Genomic DNA, 26255 nt, shown 5'->3' on the forward strand with positions numbered 1-26255 from the left:
GTGTTTGTTGCATGTTAGTCTGGCACTAGAAGATAGTAGTCTGTATAGTAGGAAATTCCCTTTGCATAGTGCCGAGGAAAGAAAGGGTTAGGGACACTGAAGCAAAGAAAGTCTCAAGACAGACCTGTCTGAACTTTAACTGAGAGAGTTCCCCATGAAGTCTGACAAATAACAATTAGAATATTGACTAGAATAGACAACTTTCCAGTAGATATTTGTAGAAATAGGTAAAAAAGCAGAAATAAGAAATAGTTTCTGTGCAGCTCTGTTCCCTCTCTACACCTCCTGATCTTACTGTACCTGCTGTTTCCTGAATTTTGCTGTGCCTAAGGTTGTGCTCTGGTTCTGCAGTAGTGGATTTAGCTTTCCCCTGTCATCCAGAAGGATTCAGCAGAACAAGCCACTCTCTGAAAGGAGCATAAATGTGAACAAAGACCCCCCCTAAATACTATACCACATAATTATTTCCTGTGTGCTCCATGTGATACGTCCTGATCAGTGGACTTTCACAAACCTTTGGTTTATTATTAATTGAGTAGGAAGATTTGGTTCATTCTAAATGCAAATTAAGCAACTAATTTTACTTTAATCAAAATTCTTCATGTTTCTTCAGTGCATTGTGTGATTTGAACTGTTTCGCTTCAGGTATTTTTTTTTTTTCTTGTGTAGCAGCATTTTCAAGAACTGCTTTTCCATTTCTGGCAAATCATCTCATGCTGGAGCTCAGTGTACTGTAATGTTTTGGTATAGGATGGTCACTATGAAATGCTACTAAAAATCACTGTGCGTCATGTGAAGGAATTTTAGCAAAGTGATAAATTTAGAAAAGTGATAGAATTGCTGGTCCATATTCAGGCAAAACTTTCTGCACTTATTTGTAACTCTCTATCTAAAATAAAATAAACTATTTTTTTTTAAAAAAGCCATTGTACTCTTTGTAAGATTTTGAAAAAGAAAGGATTAATATAAAGTGAAATTCTAAAGGATTAATATGAAGTGAAATTCTAAAGGATTAATATAAAGTGAAATTGAAGTTGAATTTTGAGAGGAGGTCTAGGTGACATCACTTAACAGCTGCTTCTTTAGGTGAAAATGTGTTTCTTCTTGTAATTAGCTTGAGGTTGCTGTCATCACCAGTAACTTGGGAAGGTTAGTGTATCTGAACATTTAAATGCATTGGAAATGTCTTTGTGATAACCTCATGATAGAAGCAATAGCAAGTTAAGTGCTGAATACTTTATGGCAAGGAAATGTGCTAAGTAATGCTTATTGTCTATCACCACTTTATTCCTTCTATTATTTCAAACTTTTCAATTAAATTTTCTACTGCACTACAGTGATTAAAATTCTTCTACTTGCTTCCAATTTCTGAGTCATAGATATTTGTCAAATCCTTCTTAATGAACACACTCAAGTATAAAGTTAAAGTATTATTAACTCAATGCATTATTAGTCATATAAGTTGGTTAAGAACTTACTGTTCTCAAACCTCTATCCCTGTACAGGGAATCCACTTTCCTGCATTAAGTTTCTTCTGAATTCTTGGTGAGACATCCTATAGGAAATATGGTTGCTTTTGGAAATGTGTTAATGAGCAAAGGTAACAATAAAGAAGAAATGAAAACAATATGGACATAAGCATTTGAAACAGGCTTATTCTCCCTGTGCTCAGAATGTATTCTCTACTCTGTAACAAATTAATTTCCCACCAACATTGGGTGTGGCTTTTTTTTTTTTTTTTTTTTTTTTTCAACTTCACTCTTCCTAGATTTCATTTTAGGATTTTACCTGTGCTTGAACTCTGAATGACTGCCATTGTCTTAAAATAGGATGTTTTCAGTAGAGTTATGTGGTGTTTATTGTATTTTAGCTGATTTGGTTTGATATCATATGGCAACCACAGGGTGCACAATCTGGCAAAATTGCCTTGATTTTAGTATGTGCATCTTTTTCAGACATATTATAAGGTTAGTCCTTGAAATGGTTAGAATTCCAGAGCATGTATATGAGCTAACAGTATTTTTAAGGATTCCCAACAACAACTACAAAAAAAAAAAGTTCCTGAATGCAATGTTTGAGAGTGGATTTAATTAAATAAACATCTGGTTTTCTGCAATGCTGAAAATAAAGAGGCAAACTTGTTGGAGATTTCCTTCCAGAAGGAAATGCTTAGCACATTGCTTGGCCTCAACTAGAAGGAAAGGGGAAAAAAATAAAGACTATTTTTAGAATCTGATCAAAGCATGGCTTGAATTCCTATACTTAAGTGTCATAAAATGAAGCTTGTGTTTATTATGATAAAAATACAGATTCATGGAAAAAATGGAACATCTGTTTCAAGAAAGATGATTTTGAATATAATGACATTCTCACTTTATTCCCTAAGTGGTTAAATTTATTGGCCTGAATTCAGAACTTGTGTAGGTGGCTGTCTCAGTTGGAGAATGGCTCAGCAGCTGAAGGAGTCTTTCAGTAAAATTTGCATGGATGTTTCAGTGAGAGAAGAAAAACCAAAATTGATGCATTTGTTCGGCTGGAAGCTGAACAACCCAATCTTGAGTCATAGGCCAACTTAGTGACAGTAGCATGGGGTATTCTGTTCCTTTCCCTTCCAACATATCATCAAGTAATATTTTACCCGAGATTTCAGTCTTAAACTCTGAAATTTCTAGCCCTTTCAGGTTTTATTTGTTCCGTATGTCGATGTGCAAATACAGAAGGGTAAGTTAGTATTAGTCTGTATCTTCTGACTTTTATCACTATTAACAGGCTTGCCACTGACTCAGTATAGTCAAACCTCTGTACTTTACAGAAATTTGCCCAGAATATACAGATAAGTAACTTTTTTTGTAACAAAAGATACCAACTAAAGCTGCTTTTTGTCTCAAGGTAATGAAAGTAATTTTTTTATGTCAAAGAGGGCTATTTAATGAAATGAGGAAGGTTTTGTTTTGAATTTCTTTCATATAATCTCTTTCCTTCCAGTGTTTTTATTTTTTGATATGGTCATGGTAGCCCACATTTCAGACCTCTTGCCTGAGCTGTTTCCTTAGTTAGAATCACAGATGTCTGACTGACAGCCAAAGGTTATTAAAAGCCAGTTATACCTAAACAGTCTGCTTTGGTCAGGATGCTACCCACAGAGGAGGATTGCTGTACAGTCTTCAGTGACCTAGTAGGACAGATGGAGGCAAAACTAGTCTAGATTCACAGTATAGGCCTGCTTTGCAAGTTGTTTTTCCTCCAGCTGAATCATTTATATGATTTGTTGAAAGATGATCAGAATAGGTTTGTTTCTACAATACATAGCATTTTCAAATTGATGGATAACAGAAACACTGGTCTCACTGAAAATAGCCCATAGTTTCTACTTACAGGAACTTTAAATATACAGAAGCACGAATAGCATAGTAGTAGTGATTTTGCGTTTAGGTTGAGCGACTCTATTATCTCCTCTTACAAGCACTGAATTTAAATGCCCGTGAAAACTTTGAAATAGTAAATCACTTTTCAAGTTCAAGTTTCTCGTATTGGAAATGCCTGTGGTAGTGTCAATGCAAACACTTAATGAAAACATGTTTGTGTCAGAGGTTTTTGGTAATACTTGTTCCAAAAGAGTTGTAGGTAGTGTAGTTTCAGTTTTCTTTTCAGCAGAATGACTCACCTGCTTCTGGGAAGAGAGTGACCCCCTCATATGTTACCCTAACCTTGACCCTTCCCCTGTCAAGAGGGTCAACTTGGAGCTGGGTAAATGAATTGTCCTACTGGGCTGGATGTCCACTGTAGCTTGGTGTTCCTGCTGAGAACCCATGGGAGGGTTTAAGGAGTAGCTCCATCCTTCGTGAAAACTTGTTATGGTTCTTAGCCCTTTGAATTGCATGGTAGATATGGCAGTGATTGTATGTGCTCTCTGCTTCATCCTTCCTCAGGCATGTTTTTCGTCTCTAAGGGATGTGGTGGAGAGCAATGCTCACCCCAGATGTACAAACATCAGTGCTTCAATGTAATAGGCCCTTCCATTTTTCTCCATTTCAGCTCTGTGCTCACCCAAAATCTGGGAACAGGCAAATCCTAAGTATTACATAGGCAGGGGAGTGACAGGGGATATTTCTGCACTAGCAGTGTTACGTAGGATAGCAAGATGTGACTTCTGATCCTGTTTGCCTATTCCCTTGGACTTCAGCAAATGAAAGAGCCCTAACAAAATTCACTCACCTGTGATCACACCAGCATGGGTTGTGATCTTGTCAGAAGGTATCTGAGAAGTGACACTAACACTGATCAGTCTTTGGATGAAGTGTCTCCAAGAGGAAGAAAAGTATCCCTAGAACTTCGTTTTCATCACCTAGCAGTATATTTTAGAAAGGAAAGAAAATTAGGAGGATAACATTAGCGAAGGGTAGTAATGTGAGACAGAGAGCTCTCACTGCCATATTGTCACATTGAACTTGAATCATGAATGAAGAGATTGTAAATAAATCAGGTAGCCTGAATTATGTATACTTAAAATATGGGTTAAATGTGTTATTTTGTGACATGATGCTGTCACAGTAGCTGATCTTGTTAAGACTGCAGGGAAAAGGTTGTGTTTTTCTATACTGAACATGAAATTATTCAATAAGAAAAGACAATTTTTAAATAGAATCCTTTCTTTGAAAAAAATCCCATTCTTTTTTAGAAAGCTGAAAATTCTCATATGATTCTGAAGCCTTAAGCTGATTTTTTTGGCTTCCTCACAAAAAACTATTTTTCTGCGAAGTTGAAGTTTTGTGTAAAAACAAACCAAGACCCTTTTGAAAGTATCAAACCTTTTAAAATGCAAATTGTTACTAAGTACTGTTCCAGCAAATTTGAAACACAGAAGAAGATATTGTTTACTCTTTAATACACAAAAGCAATGAAATGGAATGGAAAAAAGTGGCCTGTTTTTCTGTAATTATGGTCAACAAGCATTACACATAGCCCTAATTTATGCCTAATTTATATCACTGATTGTGCTTTTAAAATGTTTCAGTGTGTGATTTTGAATAAAACTGAAAAATTAGCATGCTGGTACTGATGCTGTCTTAGGAAGGGAAATATGCTGTAGTGGCTGTATGTGGCATTAATCTTTGGCTTGTTTGATCACTTACTTGATCCTGAGTGGAAGCAGGGGTGGTTAGATAATACAGATCCTGAAGTGGCTTTACTTGGAGACCTGGACTGTGTTCCAGTGTGATTGTTGTGCAATCTCATCTCTGTAAACACTGCATTCTCCTTAGGACAGTCTGAGCTATTGCTCAATATTCACAGCTGTGACATACAAAGGATGAACAGTAGGATGAAGAATTGTGAGAGCAGAATGCATGATCCCTTCTTGGCTCTTAATTAAGTCCATTTTTCTTTGGACTACTGTGGTTAGATCAAGAAGAGGAAGTAACTGCAGCTATCACATGCCTAAACCATCCAGAACATGTGTAGATGACAGGAGAGTCCTGGCTTTTGTGTGTTTTCCAAGCTGACTTTGACTCCCTCAAGTCAGGAAACTCTTCAAACCCTAGGTGTATGCTTGATGCAGGCAACACAATAGATAATATAATTATCAATATATTGTTTGTCTGGATGGACATGCACATGGACAGCAGCTGTGTCCCACAGGACCATAATTTTTCAGACTAGGAAAATGCACCTCAGAATTCAAGTAGGCTTTCCTGAGAGGTAAATTGCTCTTTACAAGCAATAGAAGTGCTGTGAATTTTTCTCTCTCTTTTTTATTTTTTTTTCTTTTTCTAATATTTTCCTTTGTTAAGAGTTGCTTCTCTGTCATTAACTTTTATGAAAATGCCTGACACCATTTCACATGAATGATCTGTCTTGAAGCAAAAATGAGGCATGGGAAGTTTCATCCCTAATATCTAAACATTACCAAAATTCTGATGTCTTTGGAGTAGGTTAGGAGGAAGTATACTAGACAGTTCAAGCTGCACATGCCACTCTTAGCTTTGACCAAGTTTTATATCTTGCTGTTTTTGTGTGTAGCTTAATCTAGCATAGAAGTATCTACCCCCACTGATGTTCAAATCCCAGGCTGCTTCAGCTTCCAATTTCATCATCGCATAGATTATGTCTTGTAAAGCCCCATTTTCATAGATTATGTCTTGTAAAGCCCCATTTTCAGGCATTTCTGAGTAAAGTTGCTAAGGGTAGGAGTTATTAGATAAAGTTGGTCTGATTTTCAAGAGGTCTTTGCACAAAAGTAATATAATTTGGAAACTTTTTGTGATTAAATTGTATCAATTTACAAAGCTGGTGTTAAGCATCGTTACAGATTATTATATAACTACAATGCAATAAATTGCCATTACTTGTTTTTTTCAGTCTTTCCAGAGAATCCTTATTCTTGTGAACTTGTGTAAGAAACTTCCCTTTAGTTGATGCAAAGTACTTCAGTTCTCACTTAGAAGTAATCTCTTTCCACTTAATTTTAGGGGTCCAACATCACAGACACATGTACAGAAATGCTGCGAAGTGGACTACTACTGAAAATTTCAGCAGGAAATATCCAAGAGAGGATTTTTTTTCTTTTTGATAATCTTCTGGTCTACTGCAAAAAAAAGCACAGGTAAAGTCTTACTTTCAAAAATAATGTGTTTTTCTCACAGTAGAGCTAGTCATGAGTATGCTGTTCCATAAGAAACACAGCATAAAAGTTAGCATTTTTGAAAAGAAAATTATCAACCAAAGAGAAATGTGTTTAATTCAAGCAATTGAAAAAAAATTATATGGGTGCAGAATCCTAGTGGTGACGTATGGGGAAAAAGAATGTGTTCTGTCAGCCTTCCACAGCAGGTATGTGATGGCCTCACTCTCTTCTAGGAAGTGTAAACAGTCTGAATTTTTAGTTCAAACAGATTAGAATTGTAGCTTGTGCAATAAAAATAAGTGTCTACGGATTCAAGAGTCTCATGCCTTATATTTATAATCAGAGAAAACAACCAGAAAGCTGCTGCTTGCTGCATTCCAAAGACCAATTCCTTAGTTCAGCAAAAATCTGTAGATAATGTTGTGGGAAATAAGGGTTCTTCTATATATATATAGCTCTTTTGATACTCAAGTTTTCTCTTTAATCCAGAACTTGTTTTAGAGTAGCCACTACATACATATTACTGGGTAGATATTTGATAGATTCCTAGATACATGATACATCTTGTTTTAAAATTTTCTGATGTTTATTGTAGTTTATTGTCCAGCAGTTACAAGTAAGTTGCTGGTTACGTGGTATTTTTTCAGTTTCCTCCACTAGGTTGCATATTTTTGTAACCTTATTCTCACTAAAATGCACTATTGGATGAAAATCTCAAAATGCATGAAAGGTTGTGGTTTCTTTAGTTTTGAACAGTCATGTCCTTGGCTGGTACCATGGTGGCATCTCTGCAGATATAGGAATAACTCAGTTTAGAATGTAATTTCAAAGTTTAAGATGGGAAATTAATCGGTTATTTCCAGCAAGATCCTTTAAGTATTGATTGGCAAATATGTAAAGAGAGAAATTGTATCTTGGTAATTTTGCAAAAATTGCCTTGTCTTTGTGGTGTGAGATATTTTATGTCATTTTTAACCAACCTTTTGTGGTAGAGTTGTGTAAATATGGAAAATCATATTTGGGTTTACAGTTTTAAAACTCAGTAGAGCTATTGGATTTACTCACTTTGGAGAGAAAAAACATTTAATTCTGAAACTTTATGCTTTATGCTGGTTTTGCTTTTTTGCTTTCTTAGTATTTTTAATGTATTACTCAATTTTTGAATAATAAATTTATGATGTAGTAGAGTTACTCATAAGACAGTAATGAAGTAAGGATTGAGAGGCAGGTAATTTTCTGAAAACTAGTACCTCTTTGGAGTGAATGAAGGTCAAAATTCAGGACATCCTTAATTCTTAGGAACTGAACTTTGTTTGACATACAGTATTAATTATCATCATAGGCAAAAATAAATAGACAATAATCCCTGGCTTATCTGAGGTGTGAAAAGCTGTCTAGAACTGGGGTTCTCCAAAGGCATTGGCTTCACTGGGAACAGTTACAGCAATGCAAAGTGCTTTGGAATATATTGCAATGAAACTGCCACAAAATGTCAGCAATCCTTCTAATTCTTGGTTCACCCTCACGTTAGGAAGGAAAAATGTTGTCTTTGTTCTTCCTTGCATAAATCCCATTTATGATGCGAATGTACAAAGGTCAGGATTTGTATCCAAAGATGTTATCATTTAATTTTTTTCAGTCGCATTACCCCCATGCTGATTTTCTAGGCTAACATAGGGAGACCATGTTGGTTAGAAGGAAAGGCTCTCCTTTTTTTTGTCTTTGATGGCAGACAACAGCATATAGGTACCAAACTGTTGGAAAAGAGCTTTTCTAAAGTGAGACTTCCCTGATGAACTCCCATTCAGGCAGGAATTTGTAGCTTGCTCTTACCAGCTGTAGCATCTTTGCATTTCTATTAGCAGCATCCGTCCCATTCAACCGCGGTCCAATTCAGGTTTCTGCAGTCCAATTGCACAAGTATAAAGGTATTGGTGATCCTCACGGTGGTCTCTAAATGCTGCACGTGCAGTGTAGCAGTGTAGAAACATAGAACGGACTGGATGACGTGCTTGTCTGCTTTTTATTTTTTCAGGAGATTGAAGAACAGCAAAGCATCTACAGATGGCCACCGTTACCTCTTCCGGGGCAGAATAAACACTGAAGTTATGGAAGTAGAGAACGTAGACGATGGAACAGGTGAGTATATATTTGTGTGGCTCTTTTACAGAGCTGTCTTTTGAGGTGCTGAAATCAAATGCAGCTTCATAACTTCTTTGAGAATGAAGGATGCTCCTTACATTTAGAAAGAAAGAGGAGGATGTTGCTTTAAAAGCATTGTCTATTAGTATCAAAATTCTGCTTCTGTGACACATCTTGGCTTTCATCCGTTATTAGCTGGGCAGCCATAGGCTACTACTTTATGCTTACATGAACAGGGTAATAAAATAAGGTGACATTTATTGCTCAATTGAAATTACATATTTAACTTCACTTTACAGCATTCCAGCACTCTTAAAGAACTTATCCCTAGGTACATGGTATATATATAACAGCAAGCGAAAACCTACCTCTGTTGGGATGAAACACTATAAATGCTGAAATTCTAACATAAGGAAGGTTTTAAAGAAATATTTTTAGGGATATAAGCCATAAGATGACTTGAAATTTTCCTGATATATATTAGTAAAGTGAAAAGCCAAAGTATTCCTAGACATGTCAATTTTTGTTTTAGTATCTTGAGTTTAACCTTTGAGCTTAACAATAATTACTTTTTATGGCAATTAAAATATTTTGGGCTTTTTTAATGTAGAGCTAAAAAAATGTGGTATGTGAAACTTGTAGTGACATTGCAAACATGTAAGTCTGGAGGGAATTTCTGTGAGGTATATATTTCTTCTCCTGATATTTTAAAATAGTGCTAAGTTTGTAGTTTATTATGTATTCCAAGCATTTCTCAATGTAATTTTGTTCTAGAATTGAGCATTAATAACAATGATTTCACTTCTAAGTAAGCTTCATAGGAATTCAATTTTTCTTTAAAACTGGAATTTTTTTTCTATTCTTGAGCTCCTTGTGTTCAGAATACTTTGCTCACTTCTTGTTTTACAGAGTAGATTGTAGAATTGACTTGGAGAATATATTGACTATTGTTCATATTGCAACAAAACAGTTTATTGAAAGACTGTTGTCTCTTTCCTCCATGTCGTATTTTAAAGTCTTTCAAGCTTTTTTCATGTGTTGTGGTTTTTTTTATAATTTCTTATTTTATAATTTTATTTTTGTCCTTTGGATTTTGTTTTTTGATCAGTTTGCTTCCATCTTTTATTATTCACATTCAATTTCATAAAGCAATTACAGTAATAAATTCTTGAAATTCATAATTTAAGTGTCTAGAGCTGAAATTTTACTGATGCCAGAATAATTACTGTAGTGCTGCAATGTGGGATGTCTGCTACTAATCCCAGGATTGTTTGGCTCTTCTGAGAGCATTATTTTTCACTCTTTTAATTTGTGTTCAAGAATACCAGAGCAGAGTGTTTTGTACAGTACTGGTGCTTATCCCATTATATTTTATACTGTATTAATGTCTGAGAGTAGGACTGATAATTACTTTCTTTTCTGTACTGTTTATCTTACCATTCCTACAATTTGTTAAGCATTCAGAATTCACATCTCTTCTTGACATGGCTGCATGAGCAATGTTACCACTGAACCATTAAAACTACTGATAAAAATGGTGAAAAATACTGAACATAAGGTAGAGCTCTATGGTGTCACACTTGATTCATTGTCATTGCTTGCCAGACACTTTTTGTAAGAACCCCTTGACATCTGTTTTGGGTTATGTCCTTCACCAGGCCCACTGATTTAGTTAGTGATTTCAACCCATCTATGGTTACACTGTCATTAATTTCTTCAAGCCTCTTTGAGTTGAATATATTGTATTCAATGTTCTTTACCCTGCTATTCCCCTTTTCCAGCCTGTATCCCTGCCCAATGTTTAGCTTAATTTGTATAAAATCTCAGTGTTTTATTTGTGCAAAATAGAGAGTTAATTATTTCAGTCTTGTACTGTTTGACTACTTTCATTTATTTTTTTTATGCTCCTAAATATGTTTTAGAAGTAAAAGGCAGTTTCCCTGTTCATATCATGTCACTTTCTAAGACACCATCTCTTTGCTTGCGTTAACATTACTGTGTCCAGAAAATTACACTCACCATCTTCTTCGTGATGAACATTCCAAGAATTCTGTAACTACTCATCTTTAACTGATTCCTCGCCTCATATTGTCATGCATTTAGTGTTGGCTTTAGAAATTTCTTTGATCCTTTATCTGTCCTACCTTTACTTGTTCTACTGATTCAGTCCTTGGTCTTTTCCACACTGTTCATTTTCCTTCCTGTCTGTTCGTTTTTTTTTTCCTGAAGGAATCTTCAATTATAATGTGACTAAGCACAAATAGTCTTCCTCTATGCTCTCGACACCAGTTGTCTAATTTCCTTCAGCCACAGGAAATTTTCCTACTGTCCCCATTTCCTATAGCCTTGCACCCAGTCCTGGAGGGCTCATGCTTCCTTTCCCTTTGCTCTCCTGAGCCATTATCAGACCTTGTCACTTTATATACACATTATTTCTAAAATCCATACTACTGTGACATCATTAATAGTTTGGTTAGTCTGATTTCTAACTTTATTAGAGTTGGTGGATGCTCAATCCCTGGAAGCATTCTAGGTCAGGTTGGATAGAGCTCTGAACAGCCTAACCTAGCTGAAAACGTCCCTGCTTTTTGCAGGTTATTTCTAAGGGCCCTTCCAACCCAATCTGTGCTGATTCTTCTTTCCTGCTTTTTTCCTTATCACCACATTTTCCGCTTTTTCCATTTTAGTTTATCCAATATCCTAAAATTAATTTCTTGTAATTATTAATATTTCATCCCTCCTTTTTGTGGTTCTCTTTGAAATATGGAAATTTCTATGTTAAATTCCCTGGCCTGTGACATCTTTTCTGCCTTTTTCTTGTCATCCTCCCCCACTTTTTTTTTTTTATCTCTACCTGCTCTTTTCCTTCCTTGTGAGACTTCTGTATTCCCTCTCCTTACACAGATATTTTTTCTTTCACTCAGATCATGATGTCCTTCTTTAACCTTTGTCTGTTCTGCTTTCTTTGCTGTTCTCATTTGTTACACCCAGATGTCTTGTTCTCATCCCCTGCAGTCATCCGTGTTTGAAGTGTAACCCAGTACTATTCTGCTGCTTTCTTTTTGTCTCATTGCATTCCCAGGAGAAGTAATATGGTTTTCCTAGTGTCTCTCACATTAGCTTTGCATGTGCTTTTTTTGGTATTGTATTATTTTATTCTCTTTAATCATCTATTACCTATCGATTTCTCTAATTCCTAATTTAGAGTAGAAGCTCTGGGTGCAGAGTGGTTATATTTTCATATCTGTGCAAGACTCTTTGTCATGCACTCCAAATGGATCTCTTTATAGACATTAAAGACTGTTGAGTCTAGATGATACTTCCACAGTTCCTCACTGCAGATTTTGGGATCCCCTCTCACTTTATATATGGTGCTGTGGAGCTCCAGGAAAGAGGGCAACTGACAGTGTTTGCTTTCAGCATTGATAGATGTAGGAATGTAATCTTCCTTGTTTGGGAGTAGAAGCATAAGAATAACAAAACAGATTCCCAGTGTGGTTTATTATCATGCTAATGACATGCCTACTGAAATTAACAAAGCTTTTTCTGAAAAGCAATTTTCCTTGATGAAATTAGGCCTCGGCTGAGCAGTACAGTTGGTGTGAATTTTCTTTTTTGGTTTCAGCACCATGAAGCACTCTGCTTTTACTTGATTGCACTGATTAAAGTGGAATGCATATTACTTATCAGGGCAGACTATTTATGATCTTAAAATAAAATGCGGCTACACAACCACTTGCAAGTATTAGAAAGGTGGTCTTATGGTAATAGTATTCTTTTTTCTGTACTAGTTTCTAAAATTCAGTTTTGAGAGAAAAATACATTTCTAAAAGTATTCACCAGCCATTAAAGGAATGGTACTTAGTTTATGAAAAAAAGCACTTGAGACAGAGAAAATACCAGATTTATGTTTTCACTATAGCGGTTCTGTCCTCTCTAATCTTGAAATGAGGCATTATATAGAAAAAACACAAGATGGTAAAAGTAGCTGGAAACTGCATCAAAAAGTATACATGGAGGATGGCAGTTGATATTGTGCAGCAATTATTTCCTTGATGTTTCTGAGATTGATTCTCCTAAGAATCTCTAAGAAAATTTAGAAGTATTTCAATACAGAGACTTCTGTTTTTATTTTTAAGGGAAGAAGAAAATTCTTTTGTATATGGCTACAACAGATTTCTTCTTATGCATCACTAAAAGACATGAGTCTTGAATTTGAACAATATATTGCAGTTCAAATATCAAGCTTTAATGTATTACCAAGTCTCATTAAAAGATGAGACTTGGTAATACAAGCCTCATCTGTCACCACCTTTCCTACGGAGGGTGTAGGTTTTATGATTCGTTGATCCTGCTTGTTCAGACTTAGAATGGAGTCTCGTGCTCTTCTTCCTTCTGTAACCTTTATATCAGGTTTGCAAATTGTTTGTTTAGCCTGACTGGCAGCTGTGATTGCACTGGTGTGAAGAGTGTGCATATGTGCAGAGCAGCTGGGCAGCCAAGACATGCACACCTCCTGTCTGGCCAGCAGCTCTTGACCAGATTTTGCCCAATATCCAGTCTGAAGAAGGTAGGAGTTTGTATGGGATGACAGTGTAATGTTGAACTGCTCTTGATTATGGACATGGGGAGAATAAATTACTCATGGGAGCCTTGCAGGATTGTAAAGATTGCTCCCCTTTGTGGGGAGTGTGAAGAGCAAAGGAGAAAGCAGACGTGTTAGAGACAGAGGCTGAAGTCCAAGTGGGCATCACAGCAGTGCGTTACTATAGCAAAGCTGCACAACTGCTACACATTTTCATCCGCCTGAGCTCAGTGCCCTCTGTATACATTAGGCAGTCACAGCACCTAGTTTGGTGACTGGGCTTTTCCCAGAATTCTGTAAGTTTGTGGAGGAATGAGGTGAGTGTGGTCAAACAGCCAGGTTACTCCTGGCCCTGTAGTTACAAATCCTCTGATTCCAAGGAAGCTGCATATTTAAAAAGTCATCTCTACATTGAGAGGTTCAAGTGTCTGGATACATAATATTTTTCTGAATTAAGCTACTAAGTTGACACCAAATTTTTGTCCAAAGTTGTAGGATCTAAATCCATTTGTTAGTCTGAGCCCTCATTTTTGATTTCTTTGGTCACAATTCTAACTGTTATGGTTCAGTGCACCAGTAATCATTTCCCTACCCAATATGTCTTGTTGATGATAGACATGCAGTAACAAAGACCACAGGACAATTTTGACCCTGTAGTTTTATATGTATTCACCTCTAACTTAATAAAAAAACAAAGGAACCTTAACTTTACTTCTTCCAGTAGTGTTTCTGCCTCTGATCTGCAAGGGTCTGCACTCTGTCAGTTGAGAGTTTCTGTCTGAGACTTATTTCTTGTCTTTGACTTCTGGGTCTGATCTTCTAAGAGTGTATGAATAGTATGATGGGTAATTTTCAAGAAACAATGTTTTTAAAGAAACTAAGGATATTATGCATAGGTTATGCAAATAAAAATGTGATAAATAGATAAATGGCATAAACATGATATTGGAAAAATAACTTCATTTTTCCCCGTCATAGACTTGTTGCACTTTTTTATGTGCTTTGAGTACTATAAAGTTTAGCTGGTTTAGAAATTAGCCATCAGCCTCATGATTTTGTAGAAGTTCCTGACATTTCCCAGCCCAGTACACAAAGCTTGGCTGCTTTCCATCTAATTAAAATGCAAAGTTATTGAAAGGATACTAGCATGTCTGCTGAGATTTATGATAAATCTTAGCAAGCATTTCAGCAAGGGTTTCAGTTTCAGAAGATCTCATCTCATAATAAAAAGTAGAGCTGAAAAAGCATTTCCTAAACAAAAAGCTGCATGGTTATTGCACTAGTTCAGGGTTGACCTTAGGGCTTTTTTTGCCACTTAATGAAAGTTCATGGTGAGAAAATATTGACCTTTGATTTTTCTTAATGTTTTGTATTGTAGTTGCTAGCTCTAATTTTTTAGTCTGTGTTTTATGTAAATAAAGGTTGTTTCTTATGATAAGGCATTTATGCCTCACAGATTTTCCCCCAGGAAAGTCATGTAGTCTTAGTGAAGGATGGTTAGGGGGTTAATTTTGGAATTTCTGAGTGAGACTTATGAACTAGCATGGTAAAATCAATTCTACAGGAGTAAATATAGAGTAATAAGTAGCAAATAGTTTGATTTCTATAGCATAGAAATTTTTGCATGTTAAGTGTCAGGAGTTCTAGTTCTCTAAGAACATCAGCAACCCTTATCTCTCATAATGTGCCCATTGAACATAGGGCTGTTAGTAGCGTATTTCAGGAATTATGCATTTGGTTTTTGATCAGAAACATCTTTATTATATTTCAGTTTGTTTAAACTAGTAAGGGTAGGTATTTGCTTATTCTGGTAACCAGTAAACCAAATATCTGTGCTTTAGTTACCTGTGAAATTTAAATTGTATTCCCCCCATCCTTTATATATTTAGTCATTTTTACACTTTATAGTAAATCAGTCAATCAGCACAGCAACTCTGAGCAATTTAAGGGGCAAAAGCGCAATGCTGCTTGTTTAAACAATTATTTTTTACAAAAGTACTCCAAGTACCGTTACCTTTTCTTTTAATAGAACTCTGCCTGTTTTAGTGTTGACTTTATACTTTCTTCATATGCTAGGCAAATGTCTGTTACACTCTGCAGAGGACACTATTTACTAAAATTAAAGCTAGTGTTTATTAAGTTATAACATAGTTCACGGTGGCACAGATGACTTTAAATTAATTTTTATTCTTCTGTGTTTTCTGGGATTTTATGTGTGGTGATAAGTTTCTAGTAATTGTGGCAATTATTGCTATTGCTTTTTTTAAGAGTTTGTGCTCTTTTAAGCAATTTTATCTATTCCCAGCTGACTACCACAGCAGTGGCCACACTGTTATTAATGGCTGGAAGATCCACAACACGGCAAAGAATAAATGGTTTGTATGCATGGCAAAAACCCCTGAAGAGAAACAAGAATGGCTGGAAGCTATTTTGAAAGAGCGAGAGAGAAGAAAAGGTAGGTCAATAAACTTCCTTGTGTTGCTCTGCCAGAAAGCCATACTGTATTTTTATGTTGAGATATAAAGCAAAACCAGCTGGTAGGCAAACTTGCGGTGTCAGGTTGAGCTGAAGATTTATGAATACCATTCTGGGAATAATGAATCAAACTTGTACTGGGAAGGGCATCATGTCATATATGCTGATAGAAAATGCTGTTTGGGAAATGGGGAGATGGTTTAATCTGTGATTTTACAGCTTATTCTCAACTAGCATGAATTGTCATAAATTCATTGAGACCTATGTATTATCATGGTTTGTGGTATCTGAGGGTCTATCCAAATGCTTTGTGGGATTTCTGTGCACTGATTTCCTTTGTGACTGGCCATTTGAATCACTGAAATGAGCAGGCTTTTTGTGTTGGACCTTAATGCAGATGATCCAAACTTAAATGGTATACACAACACATTCACAACTCCATCTTGGATATAGTCTCCTACTCAAGAAAGTAATTACCATTTCCAATCACCTTTGGAAAACCATTACCTTTCTGAGTAACTGAATTAAGGTGGAAGAATACTTGGATGAAATACAATCCTGATCTCAAATGTGACCACGAATTACTTCAGATGTTCAAGGTGAACCCAGCACAAAGTAGAAGCAGGGAAAGATGATGCATCATCATTTTCTGGAGCTAATTTCATTTGCAAGCTCAAATATTCTAATTAGTAATGTTATTTGGAGCCTTGATATTGAAAGAAAATATGACCTTGTATTTAGATCTGCGATTCTTTTCCTGATTTTTGTGGATTTTCCATTGCCTGTTGCAGTAACTGTTGGTTTGTGCCTCTGTTGTAAACAGACAATAACAATATATTTTTTGGTCTTTTAAAACTGAATACTGGATGTTGTAGAATCTGTTGTAGGACCAGAGTTTCAAGTAGAGTGTCTCAGCACTGACTGATCAGTAGTGTCATGAGGAATTTATAGCAGAAAAGCTAAAAAGGTACTTTAGAGGTCTAAACACTTAACACTTTTAAAAAATGAAAAATGTTTAAAGAATGAAAAAGCAATGCAGTAGACATGGTGCCAAATGCAAAAAAACCCCAGGTTTGTCTGCTTCTGTACAGGACCTTGTGTGGAACTGACTAAAATGTTTTCATTAAATCTTATTTCTCTGTTAAGTTTCATGTCTCCCTTAGGTTTTTGATGCTTTAGGTAAGAAATACGAAGAGTAAGTAGTAGTATTTTATGTTTATGAATTCTTACTATTTCATGCTAATCAACTGAGCAGCTGGTAGTAGAAATTAGTTGGAGCTAAACTTTGCCAAGCTGGAGGTCTGAGGTAGCCATCCCAAAGCCAATGAATGTCTTAGGATTTTAGCATCCTGTGATTTGTGGAAGCTTTCAGGTCCTGATGCTCTCAGTGAGTTTGCCACCAAAAAGACAGCGATGAAACAAGGAGGTAATGAGGCACACATAAACTCAGATTGCAACACACATTTGTCAAAAACCAAATGAATTGGAAGACTCAGAGATTCAATGGACTGAGAGAAACTAAACCTGTATTTTCACTTGGAATCCATGTTGCAGAAGCTGAACAAAAAGGAGACAATGCCCTGATTGAAATGATTTAGTGGAGTTTTCAGCTTTTGTAATAAAATTGTAAACTAGGACCACTTTATAGATTGTATTTGCTTGCTAGGGGGAATCAAGGTGTGCTGGAAGCCTCTTGCAGGAAATTTTCTGTCAGTTTGCTGGCTTTTCGGTAAACACCTGAGACTTTCAGTAAGTTGGAGATTTATTTCAAAGGCGGTCATCTTTGACTGATCATGCTGTGATGACCTTATTTGAAAAGTCAGTACAAATAACACCATCAACATCCTATAAGCTCCAGAAGTAGTTAAGTTTTCTTTTTCCTGGGGTACTCCAAGTTTTACTTTGTGTGACATTACTGCTATCTGGTTCATGGATAATGAGAGACAATCCTTCTTCAATACTTAGTGCCCAGTACTACTGTTAGCTTCTTCTCATGACACATTTTTTCAGGCTGTATTTTCAGAACTAAAGAAGTACCAGGCCCTTACTCAGATGGAATATCATAAAATGACTTCGGTTAAAGGGGGCCACAAAGATCTAGTTCCAACTCCCCTGCCAAGCCTGAATGCTTTTGTGGGAAAAGGGTGGATTATCTATGTGAAACTAGCATATGTATACCTGATAAGTCGTTTTTACTATTAATGGAAATTTGAAAAATATTCCTTTAAGTGAAGTCTTTTTATTATCACATGGTAAGAGCAAAACCAAGACCTTTTATATAAAAATTGTGAAGACATGACTACTCCCTTGCAAATGTTCATGTACAGAAATCTGTTATTACTACAAAATAAATGGTGATGTCGATAGAATAGAAATTTAACTTCCCTGTGAGAAAAGTATCTTTTGGTTCTGCTTTATGAAGATCAGATGTTCATGGTTTAACTTGATCGTGAGAAAATAATGAAAAACAGTTCTTTAACTTTTTTTTGTATGTAAAATATCAGTATTGCTTCTCCATTTCAGGGAAGATACTGAACTATAATGGCAATATCACTTCATAAAATGTTAATGCATTTTTGGCAGGTTTAAAATTGGGCATGGAACAGGACACTTGGGTGATGATCTCTGAGCAAGGAGAAAGATTGTACAAAATGATGTGCAAACAAGGGAATCTCATCAAAGACAGGAAGAGGAAATTAACCACTTTCCCCAAATGCTTTCTTGGAAGGTATTATATGCATTTCATGGCACGAATTCTTACCGTCTAAACCCACATTTTAAATCTTCTTTGGGATTCTGTAAAACCACTTCATTTGTAATGTCTGTTAGGCCTATTTACCTCACAGAGTTTAGCCAGAATGTGAAATAGTCTGCCTGAAATTTATGAATGTGTACTTGTTTTGCAAAGTAGCTTTATTAATGAGACAAGGCTGCAAAGGAAGGGCATGATGAAAATATGGAAATGCAGCAAGTGAATTAGTTTCTCTCAAGAAATAATTCCCAACTTGTTGAGTGCAGTTTGTCTCTGTAATGACTAGTTTGGAGTGTAAAATTTTATTTATTCCACCTAAGTAATCCTTGTCTCTTAAAATAGCTCCTGTCCTCTTGCTTGAAGGTCAGAAACAGAAATACTCTATAAAGTTTATATGTTTAAATTATTAGGAGGATCATTATAATGCCTTATTATGCCTGCGGCTTGAGAAGACTAAAAGAGCAATAGATGTTCTAAAAATGTGTATATGAAAAAAAATAATTTGGGAGACAGAAGGGTTGTCACTAACTTCATTTGGCCATAAGATAAGTATGAAAACTTATGACCATAAGTTAAGTGTGAAAAGCATTTTTATAAAATGGAGTGTTTCACACACACACACACACAAAAAAAAAGTTGTTGAGAAGATACCACTGGGTTCAAAAGGGGAAATAAAACTCGAGAGATTCTAATGCACTATCAGAAGTCACACAGTTTATGTGAAGTCACACAGTTGAAGAGAAGTGAAATCAGGATTAAGATTAATCTTGATTCAATTATGGTGGAATCATGTTTCCTTAGGGAAGTTGTTGGATGCAGGTGAAGAACACACTCATGGTGAGGAGCCATTTAAATCTACCATCAAATGGCTTCTTTTCAGTGCTATCTTTGGAGTGAACTGTTTTGAAGAACGCTTCTGCTGGTCCCAGGGTCACCAGTTAAAACACCTGAATGTGAAGGTTGCACTACCTCGTTTTCTCTTGATTTGTGACTTGCACGTTTTGTGTGCTACAGATCCAATGTCTCTGAACTGCATCAGCTTTGCTTTGGTAGAAGCCAGGCATTTTCTGCACATGAATATACACCTGGTGTATATGCTCTGGATGTGAATATGTTTGACACACCTTGGGAGTTACAAGCCTATTGTCCTGTCACACTGTGTTTATGTTCTGCCATCATGGCATATCTGCCCTGGGCAGGTGCAGTAGGAATGCCTGGGATTGCCTTATATTGGTCTATCTGATCACATGCAGCTATGCTAGCTGAGGATATCCCAGAAAACATGGAAAATCTTTACTATGTGCCAGGTTAACTTCATGCATGGAAAACTTCTGAGCAGAAAAGACATCTCATGGGAAACCATATGTAGTTATGTTGAAATAATAGAAAAGCTGTAAAGAGTGAGTTTTTAAAGGTGGTATGACATTTTGAGGATCGTTGGGCTAAAGAATTATTTACAATACTAGTAACGAACACTGGTAATGGAGAGGGACATGCAGTAGATCTGATGGTATGAGATGTAAATTTTGTTTTTTGCATCTGTTTTTCAGTGAATTTGTGTCCTGGCTCTTGGAAATTGGAGAGATACACAAATCGGAAGAAGGTGTTCATCTTGGCCAAGCTTTACTAGAGAATGGCATTATTCACCATGGTAAATATAGTTAGTTTTAACTTACTTGTTTTCAAGATAATTGTTGTAACTATAATGGACTTAATTTTTTTTTTTATGGTCTTGTTAACACAAGATGGCTTGTTGAATCTGCATTATATCCTTACATGGGCCTCATGGAGCCATTGTTCATGTCCATAGCAGATTTACTGGGAAAGGCTCCACTGATTTAATCAGATTTCCACTATGCTGTTGGCATCACAGCATTGAGAAAAGGGACCTAGAGAAACATTGCTGTTCTCTTGTAAGCAAAAAGATACTCTGGGGAAGCACAGAATGGTATACTGCTTGTAAGAATTCTAAGGATTCTTTATTAAAGCCAGGCATTTTAGGGATAGGTGTTCAGGCTAAGAATTTTACATGACAGTGGGTCACAGCTGGCTGTTTTTATAAATGTGCCTGCTCATCTGTTAGATGTTACAAGTGGAGCTCATGAATCTGTAACCCAGCAGTTTAATCTTTTGAATTTTAAGGCTTTCTCTTCACTACATTGTGTAGTTACTGAAATTGATATTTTGATGATGAAATTTGCAGTCAACTCTCTGCATTTAGCTCATTGTGGAGAGAAATATCACTGAAAGGGTTCATTTTTTTTTTAGCCAGTAAGAAAGTTTGATTTCTGCAGGTAATTTGCATTGGCAACATTTTTTGCTAATCAGAGCATGTCCTTATCTCTGTCATTATTACAAGGTATATTCTAACAGGACCATATAAATAAACTGAAGAAACTTTTAGTTTTGAAGCCATATTTTACAGAATCAGATAGGTACAGTCACTCAAAACAAAGCTGTCAAGTTAACTACTGTTCTATCATAGATTCAGGGTGTAAATTTATATGGAGTCTTTCATAATATACATTCTAATACTTCTGTACTCCAGCCAGCAAGTACTTCAACACTTAATTTAAGTCCTTTGCAATGATTTTAGTGTCCTTGACTCGAAAGAAAGTGGGAGAAACATAGTGCTACTGAACTGTGTGTATTTTAAACATATGCGGAGTAGGAGGAAAAATATTAAGGTTATTCATCAGTAGTCATGTAGTCTTCATTTCTTTAATGTCAGTCTAGATGATTTTCCTCCACCATCATTCAAATGTCAGATGCTATTATGTTTACTACACACACTGAATTGTTTTCAATGGAATGGTTCTGTTGCCAGAGATTCTTCTCCTGATTTTATAATTTATATCCTAAATACACCCATAGATTTTGTCAATGCAAAGTTAAATGAATATTGTGTAACTCCATGAGATAAAAGGGTAATTCTATTAGAGCATAGAAATGTGAGCCAGACATGCTACTTTGAATAGTGAATCCAGCTGTGGTTCACTGAAAATAGCATTCCTAAAATAAAGTTGAATGAACCATCTGTTTTCACAGAGGGAGCAAGGGAGGAAGAACGTTTGACTGTTATTTACATTGCAAATATTGTAGAGGCCTTTGTTGAGAGTTTGCATATTCACTAGGCTGGCCATTATTGTCACTGTGCTGGAGTTCATTCTAGCAGTGACAGAACCATGGTGTGATGGACATTGTTGTACTCCTGATGTGTGAACTCTGGCAAGTAGAAAAGTTACAGTTTTTCCTTTTTTCCTCTCTCCACTTTTATGTAAGAGAAAAAAGTCTATTTGTATGCTGCTGTTTTAAATCTACTTGGTGGAATTCTCTGATATCTGAAATGACCGATACCAGTCAATGGAGTGAGGTGCTTTGTTCACTTGCTGCAGCTGATTAGAGATGGAAGCCTTGTCTCAATGGATTAAGGAGCTTTGTAGCTGCAAAAATAAACTGAATATTAGATAGTTTTAAAATGAATAGGTGGCTGTGCAGCTTTCTTGGACTGATGTAATGATCTGATTTAAAATTACTTCGGCAAAAAAAATTAGAAGACCAGTTTAAACCTTGATCAGTTCCCTTTTCATAGCATATGCCATATAAACAGCTATCCCAGCAGAAATGTGGGTACAGTGTTGGAAATGACACATAAAACAACTTGGCCTTTCTTATTTTAGTGGTAATGGAGCTTTTTGTGAGCCTAAGTGTTTGAAACCCAGCATGTTCCAGATCTGTGGAGCTACTCCCTTAGTTTCTGGTGCACTGTGGTAAGCTGGGGCTGCAAAGACAGAATGGTACTTGTGTTCCTCAGAGGGCATAGCCTGCTCTGTTTGTCATGAGCATGCAAGAAAGGAAAGGTGCTTTGCCATCCTGGGTCCTTCCCAGTGCATCCCTGTAAGAGTGAGGAATAATTTGGCTTTAGGCCGAGCTACCTTGATGGCATTTTTTTTATTTTTGGAACTTGCTGGTTATAAAGAACTTTTTTAATATGTTAGTCTATTGGAATACATTTTTTTTTCTTCAACAGTAGGAATACTTTTTAATTATAGAGGTAGAATACATCTTTTTTTCTTAGTTAAATGGTCACAAGCCATTAAAATTCACTTAGATACTTACGTTAGGCATTATATGTGAAAATTTTGTAGTCTGTATCTCATGTATTTAGAAGCAATGATACGTAAAAGAGCTTAGGAATTATTTTGAATAACCATCCGTTCAAGGCAATTGGAATAATGTCCTGGGCTTTACTATTAGTGGATATATCAAATGCAAGTAGAGAAGTTATTTTGCTCTTGCACATGACACTGGTGAAACCACTTAATATATGAAGTTCAGTTTTTATGTCTGTGCATCAGATGATGCGTGGAAATACTGAAGAGCTTGACAGGGCATGAAAAATGACACAAACAGAAGGAACTTCACTATACAGAGTTTATGATGCCTAACTAAATTTTTAGAAGAGAATTATGTATGGTGGCTTAATCACTTGCTATAGGAAGGCATGCACAGAATTACCTAACTCTGTCAGGTGTGTTATTCTGATAAATGAAGACATTACACCACCCTCCTTTATCAGTTGATGACAAGTAAATTGACTTCCAAAATTAAAGCTTACAACTGCAAGCAAAGCTGTAATTAATGAAGTAGTTATCTTAGGATGGTGATAATGCCTAAGCCTGTCGTCACCCATCAAATGGATCAGCTGGTTTTCAGAAAGATTTGCAGCAGTGCAGTTTCCAGGAGAATCTTTGTATCCTCTGATATGACTTGTTTTGACAAAACACTTGAAGTTGTGAGGTTTGTTGCTGGAATCTTGTGAAACTCCTGAAGTTCACCTTTAAGATCCTTTTTCCCAGGTCTTTGGGGAAATAGACTATGAACATCTTCGTAATAATTGTCAGTCTCCTGCACTTACGACATTTAGGTGGCTATATATAGAGGGAGACATTCCTCTCTCCTTTGTTCCCACTATAAGACTGTTGAAATGTGTTGTGAATTGTTTGTATATTTACTGAATCATCTGATATTTGCCTCATCAAGAATGATGACAGAAAATAATGTGGAATAATAATATGAATAGTTGCAAAATAAGTCTTATTTGGCTATTTGCTTGATAAGCTTTGCAAAAGCACTGAAGATTAAAAAGGTTTGGGTGCCTAATTTTTCATGCTGTCCCTTGCCTGTCTTCCTTAATCTTTGCCTCATGACTTGAAATGGTTTGTCTTCTTCTGTACTACTTAAATGTTGTAAGAAATATTGTCCCCAGTGGCATAAAAGAGCTTAGGGCAGATGATCTAATTTGGGTTCCTGGCCTCCTGAAATCTACCTATTGCTGTGTTTAGGGCTCTTAGTAGAAGAAATGATGCTGACCTTCTTCTCTCTCCTTGGTTTCTTCAGAAAGTCATCGAACAATGCCTTTGTTTTTTGTGTTTTTTTTTTTTTTTTAATTTAGTTACAGATAAGCACCAATTCAAACCTGAACACATGCTGTACAGATTCCGATATGATGATGGAACATACTATCCCAGAAATGAGATGCAGGATGTGATCTCCAAGGTACAGAATAAAATAGTTGCTATTATTAGGAAGAACACATCAGAAACTGAGATTCTGCTTGAAAAGTAATGTAAGATTTGCTGGGATAAACAACATCCCCTCATAGTTGCCACTCTATATTTATGTGAATTCAAATTCAGTTTTCCATTTTTAAGATTTTGGTTAGTTTTTATACATTTTAAATGCAAAGTGACAGTTTACTATTCTGTAGTTACAGTTGCTATTAAATGGTTTCATATGCAGGATGCATTGTCTGTGTTTCTGAGGTCCAGTCTATTGTATTTTTCAGTCTCTTCTCATAGATATGAAGATATATGTAGGAAACAGCTGTCAGATTTCTCTAAAATCTGAGTGTCCTTTATTTTTTCCCCTTCAAGACAGTAAATCTATAGTCACACAGATGTTTAAACATGATAGGTTATACTACCTGTCTATGCTACTGACAACAATGAAAAGATTGATAAAAGTTACCTTTAAAGTCATTAATATTTAAATTTGTCATCATTTGGAGTCAGCAGAAAATGTCTGCATTTGGGTATTATGCTGCAAACAAGTATAAACAAACAAGTATAATTTAATTTTTGCTTCACTGGTTAGTGTAAAGTGTATCTAGAGGAATCTACAATACTGAACACTCAGGGCAAAGTAGGATGGAATCTAATTTGACACAACTTTTAGTCATTATACTTGCATATTGTAAACATAATTGCTTTTTGATAGTTTCCTAAGTAATACTAATGTGTTTTTCCTTTTTTAAAATACAATTTTCTGATGGTAATTTCTTAAATTACTCCAGATATATAATTTATTTGTTTTTTGTAGAAAACATTTCTAATCTTCAAATCTTTTTGCATTTTTAAAATTGATTAGTTGTAATTCCAATTTGTAACTAAAGTATTGATGCATATAATGAAATGCAATGTTTTTTTACTTTAATTAATCAGTTGTGTGTAGAATAGCAACCACTGTTTGAGATAACCTTAATGCATGGAAATGTTGATTTATTTTTTTGTGTGCTTTTCTTTCTAAGTATATCAAACCATCAGGATACTTTAATGCTACCTTGAAGCTAATCTGTTTTGCATGTGTCTCAGTAAGCTTAGGTTAGATTAGAAATGTTTTCATTCTCAATATTGTTATCAGGATACATTGTTTTGGCATATGAAAATACATAGAAATTTTAACAGGTCTTGTTACTACATAAATGCAATCCATTGACAGCATACAGGCTTCCTTACTGTGTCCCTTCCTGTTGTCCTGTTGTCTGTGATGTGAATGTGTGGTTAACTCAGCACCTCTTTCTCTTTAACAGGGTGTACGACTGTACTGTCGCCTTCACAGTCTCTTTACCCCAGTAGTTAGGTGAGTCCAATTGGGAAATCCTGAGGAGTAATTTGGAAGAAGTACATGATCTGAAGATGTTGTGTTTGAATGTAGGAACCTAAACCCATACTTTCAAGATTGGTCTTTTGAGATTAATCAGATATGATTAAAATGCTATCAAGACAAAAAGCATGACTGAGACACTAAATGGCTGCCAACTCTGTTCAGTATAACTATTTAAATGGACTTCTAGAGCCTCCTAAGTCCTGATGGATATGCATATATGCTTACTTTATATATTACTGCACTCCTTTACTAACACACCCTTACCACATTTGAAGAGTCCCTGCTGTAACAACACACCTGCCTTTATACTCCACTGACAATATCACTCAAATAAAATGTGATCAGCCTCCTCCTTTCTGTCTACAAGAAAAACTTAATTTGCTATTTTTTTCTCCAGGGAAAACTTCTCAACCATTAGGTGCTCAATTCATGCTTGCACTAACTTGTTTATAAAATACAAGTCTTCTTCTTTTTCTTCTGAGCCTTTGTTTGATTTTTTAAAATTGTTTTGTGTTATTTTGAACAGAGATAAAGACTATCACTTGAGAACCTACAAATCTGTGGTTATGGCTAACAAATTCATAGATTGGTTGATTGCCCAGGCAAGTAGACACCTTTGGATTTATGTATGTTTTGCATTTAAATTCTGATTTGAAAGCTAGTGATAACAAGAACAACATACAAATACTTTGTGTAGGGGGTTATCAGAACAGTATGTATAAGTGTAATCC

At 35.8% G+C, this 26255-nt stretch overlaps 1 protein-coding gene across 1 annotated transcript in view; it reads left to right on the plus strand.

The window, feature by feature from the left end:
* PREX2 (phosphatidylinositol-3,4,5-trisphosphate dependent Rac exchange factor 2) overlaps positions 1-26255 on the plus strand; it is a 173575-nt gene that overhangs the window by 51862 nt on the left and 95458 nt on the right. The window contains exons 7-14 of the mRNA XM_066332148.1: positions 6468-6601; positions 8658-8761; positions 15655-15804; positions 18408-18552; positions 20127-20227; positions 24032-24135; positions 25448-25497; positions 26051-26126. Of these exons, the coding sequence (XP_066188245.1) occupies positions 6468-6601; positions 8658-8761; positions 15655-15804; positions 18408-18552; positions 20127-20227; positions 24032-24135; positions 25448-25497; positions 26051-26126 (864 nt within the window). The remainder of the gene's footprint in view (positions 1-6467; positions 6602-8657; positions 8762-15654; positions 15805-18407; positions 18553-20126; positions 20228-24031; positions 24136-25447; positions 25498-26050; positions 26127-26255) is intronic.

This window comes from Sylvia atricapilla, chromosome 1, assembly GCF_009819655.1.
Source record: "Sylvia atricapilla isolate bSylAtr1 chromosome 1, bSylAtr1.pri, whole genome shotgun sequence".
Lineage (NCBI taxonomy): Eukaryota > Metazoa > Chordata > Aves > Passeriformes > Sylviidae > Sylvia > Sylvia atricapilla.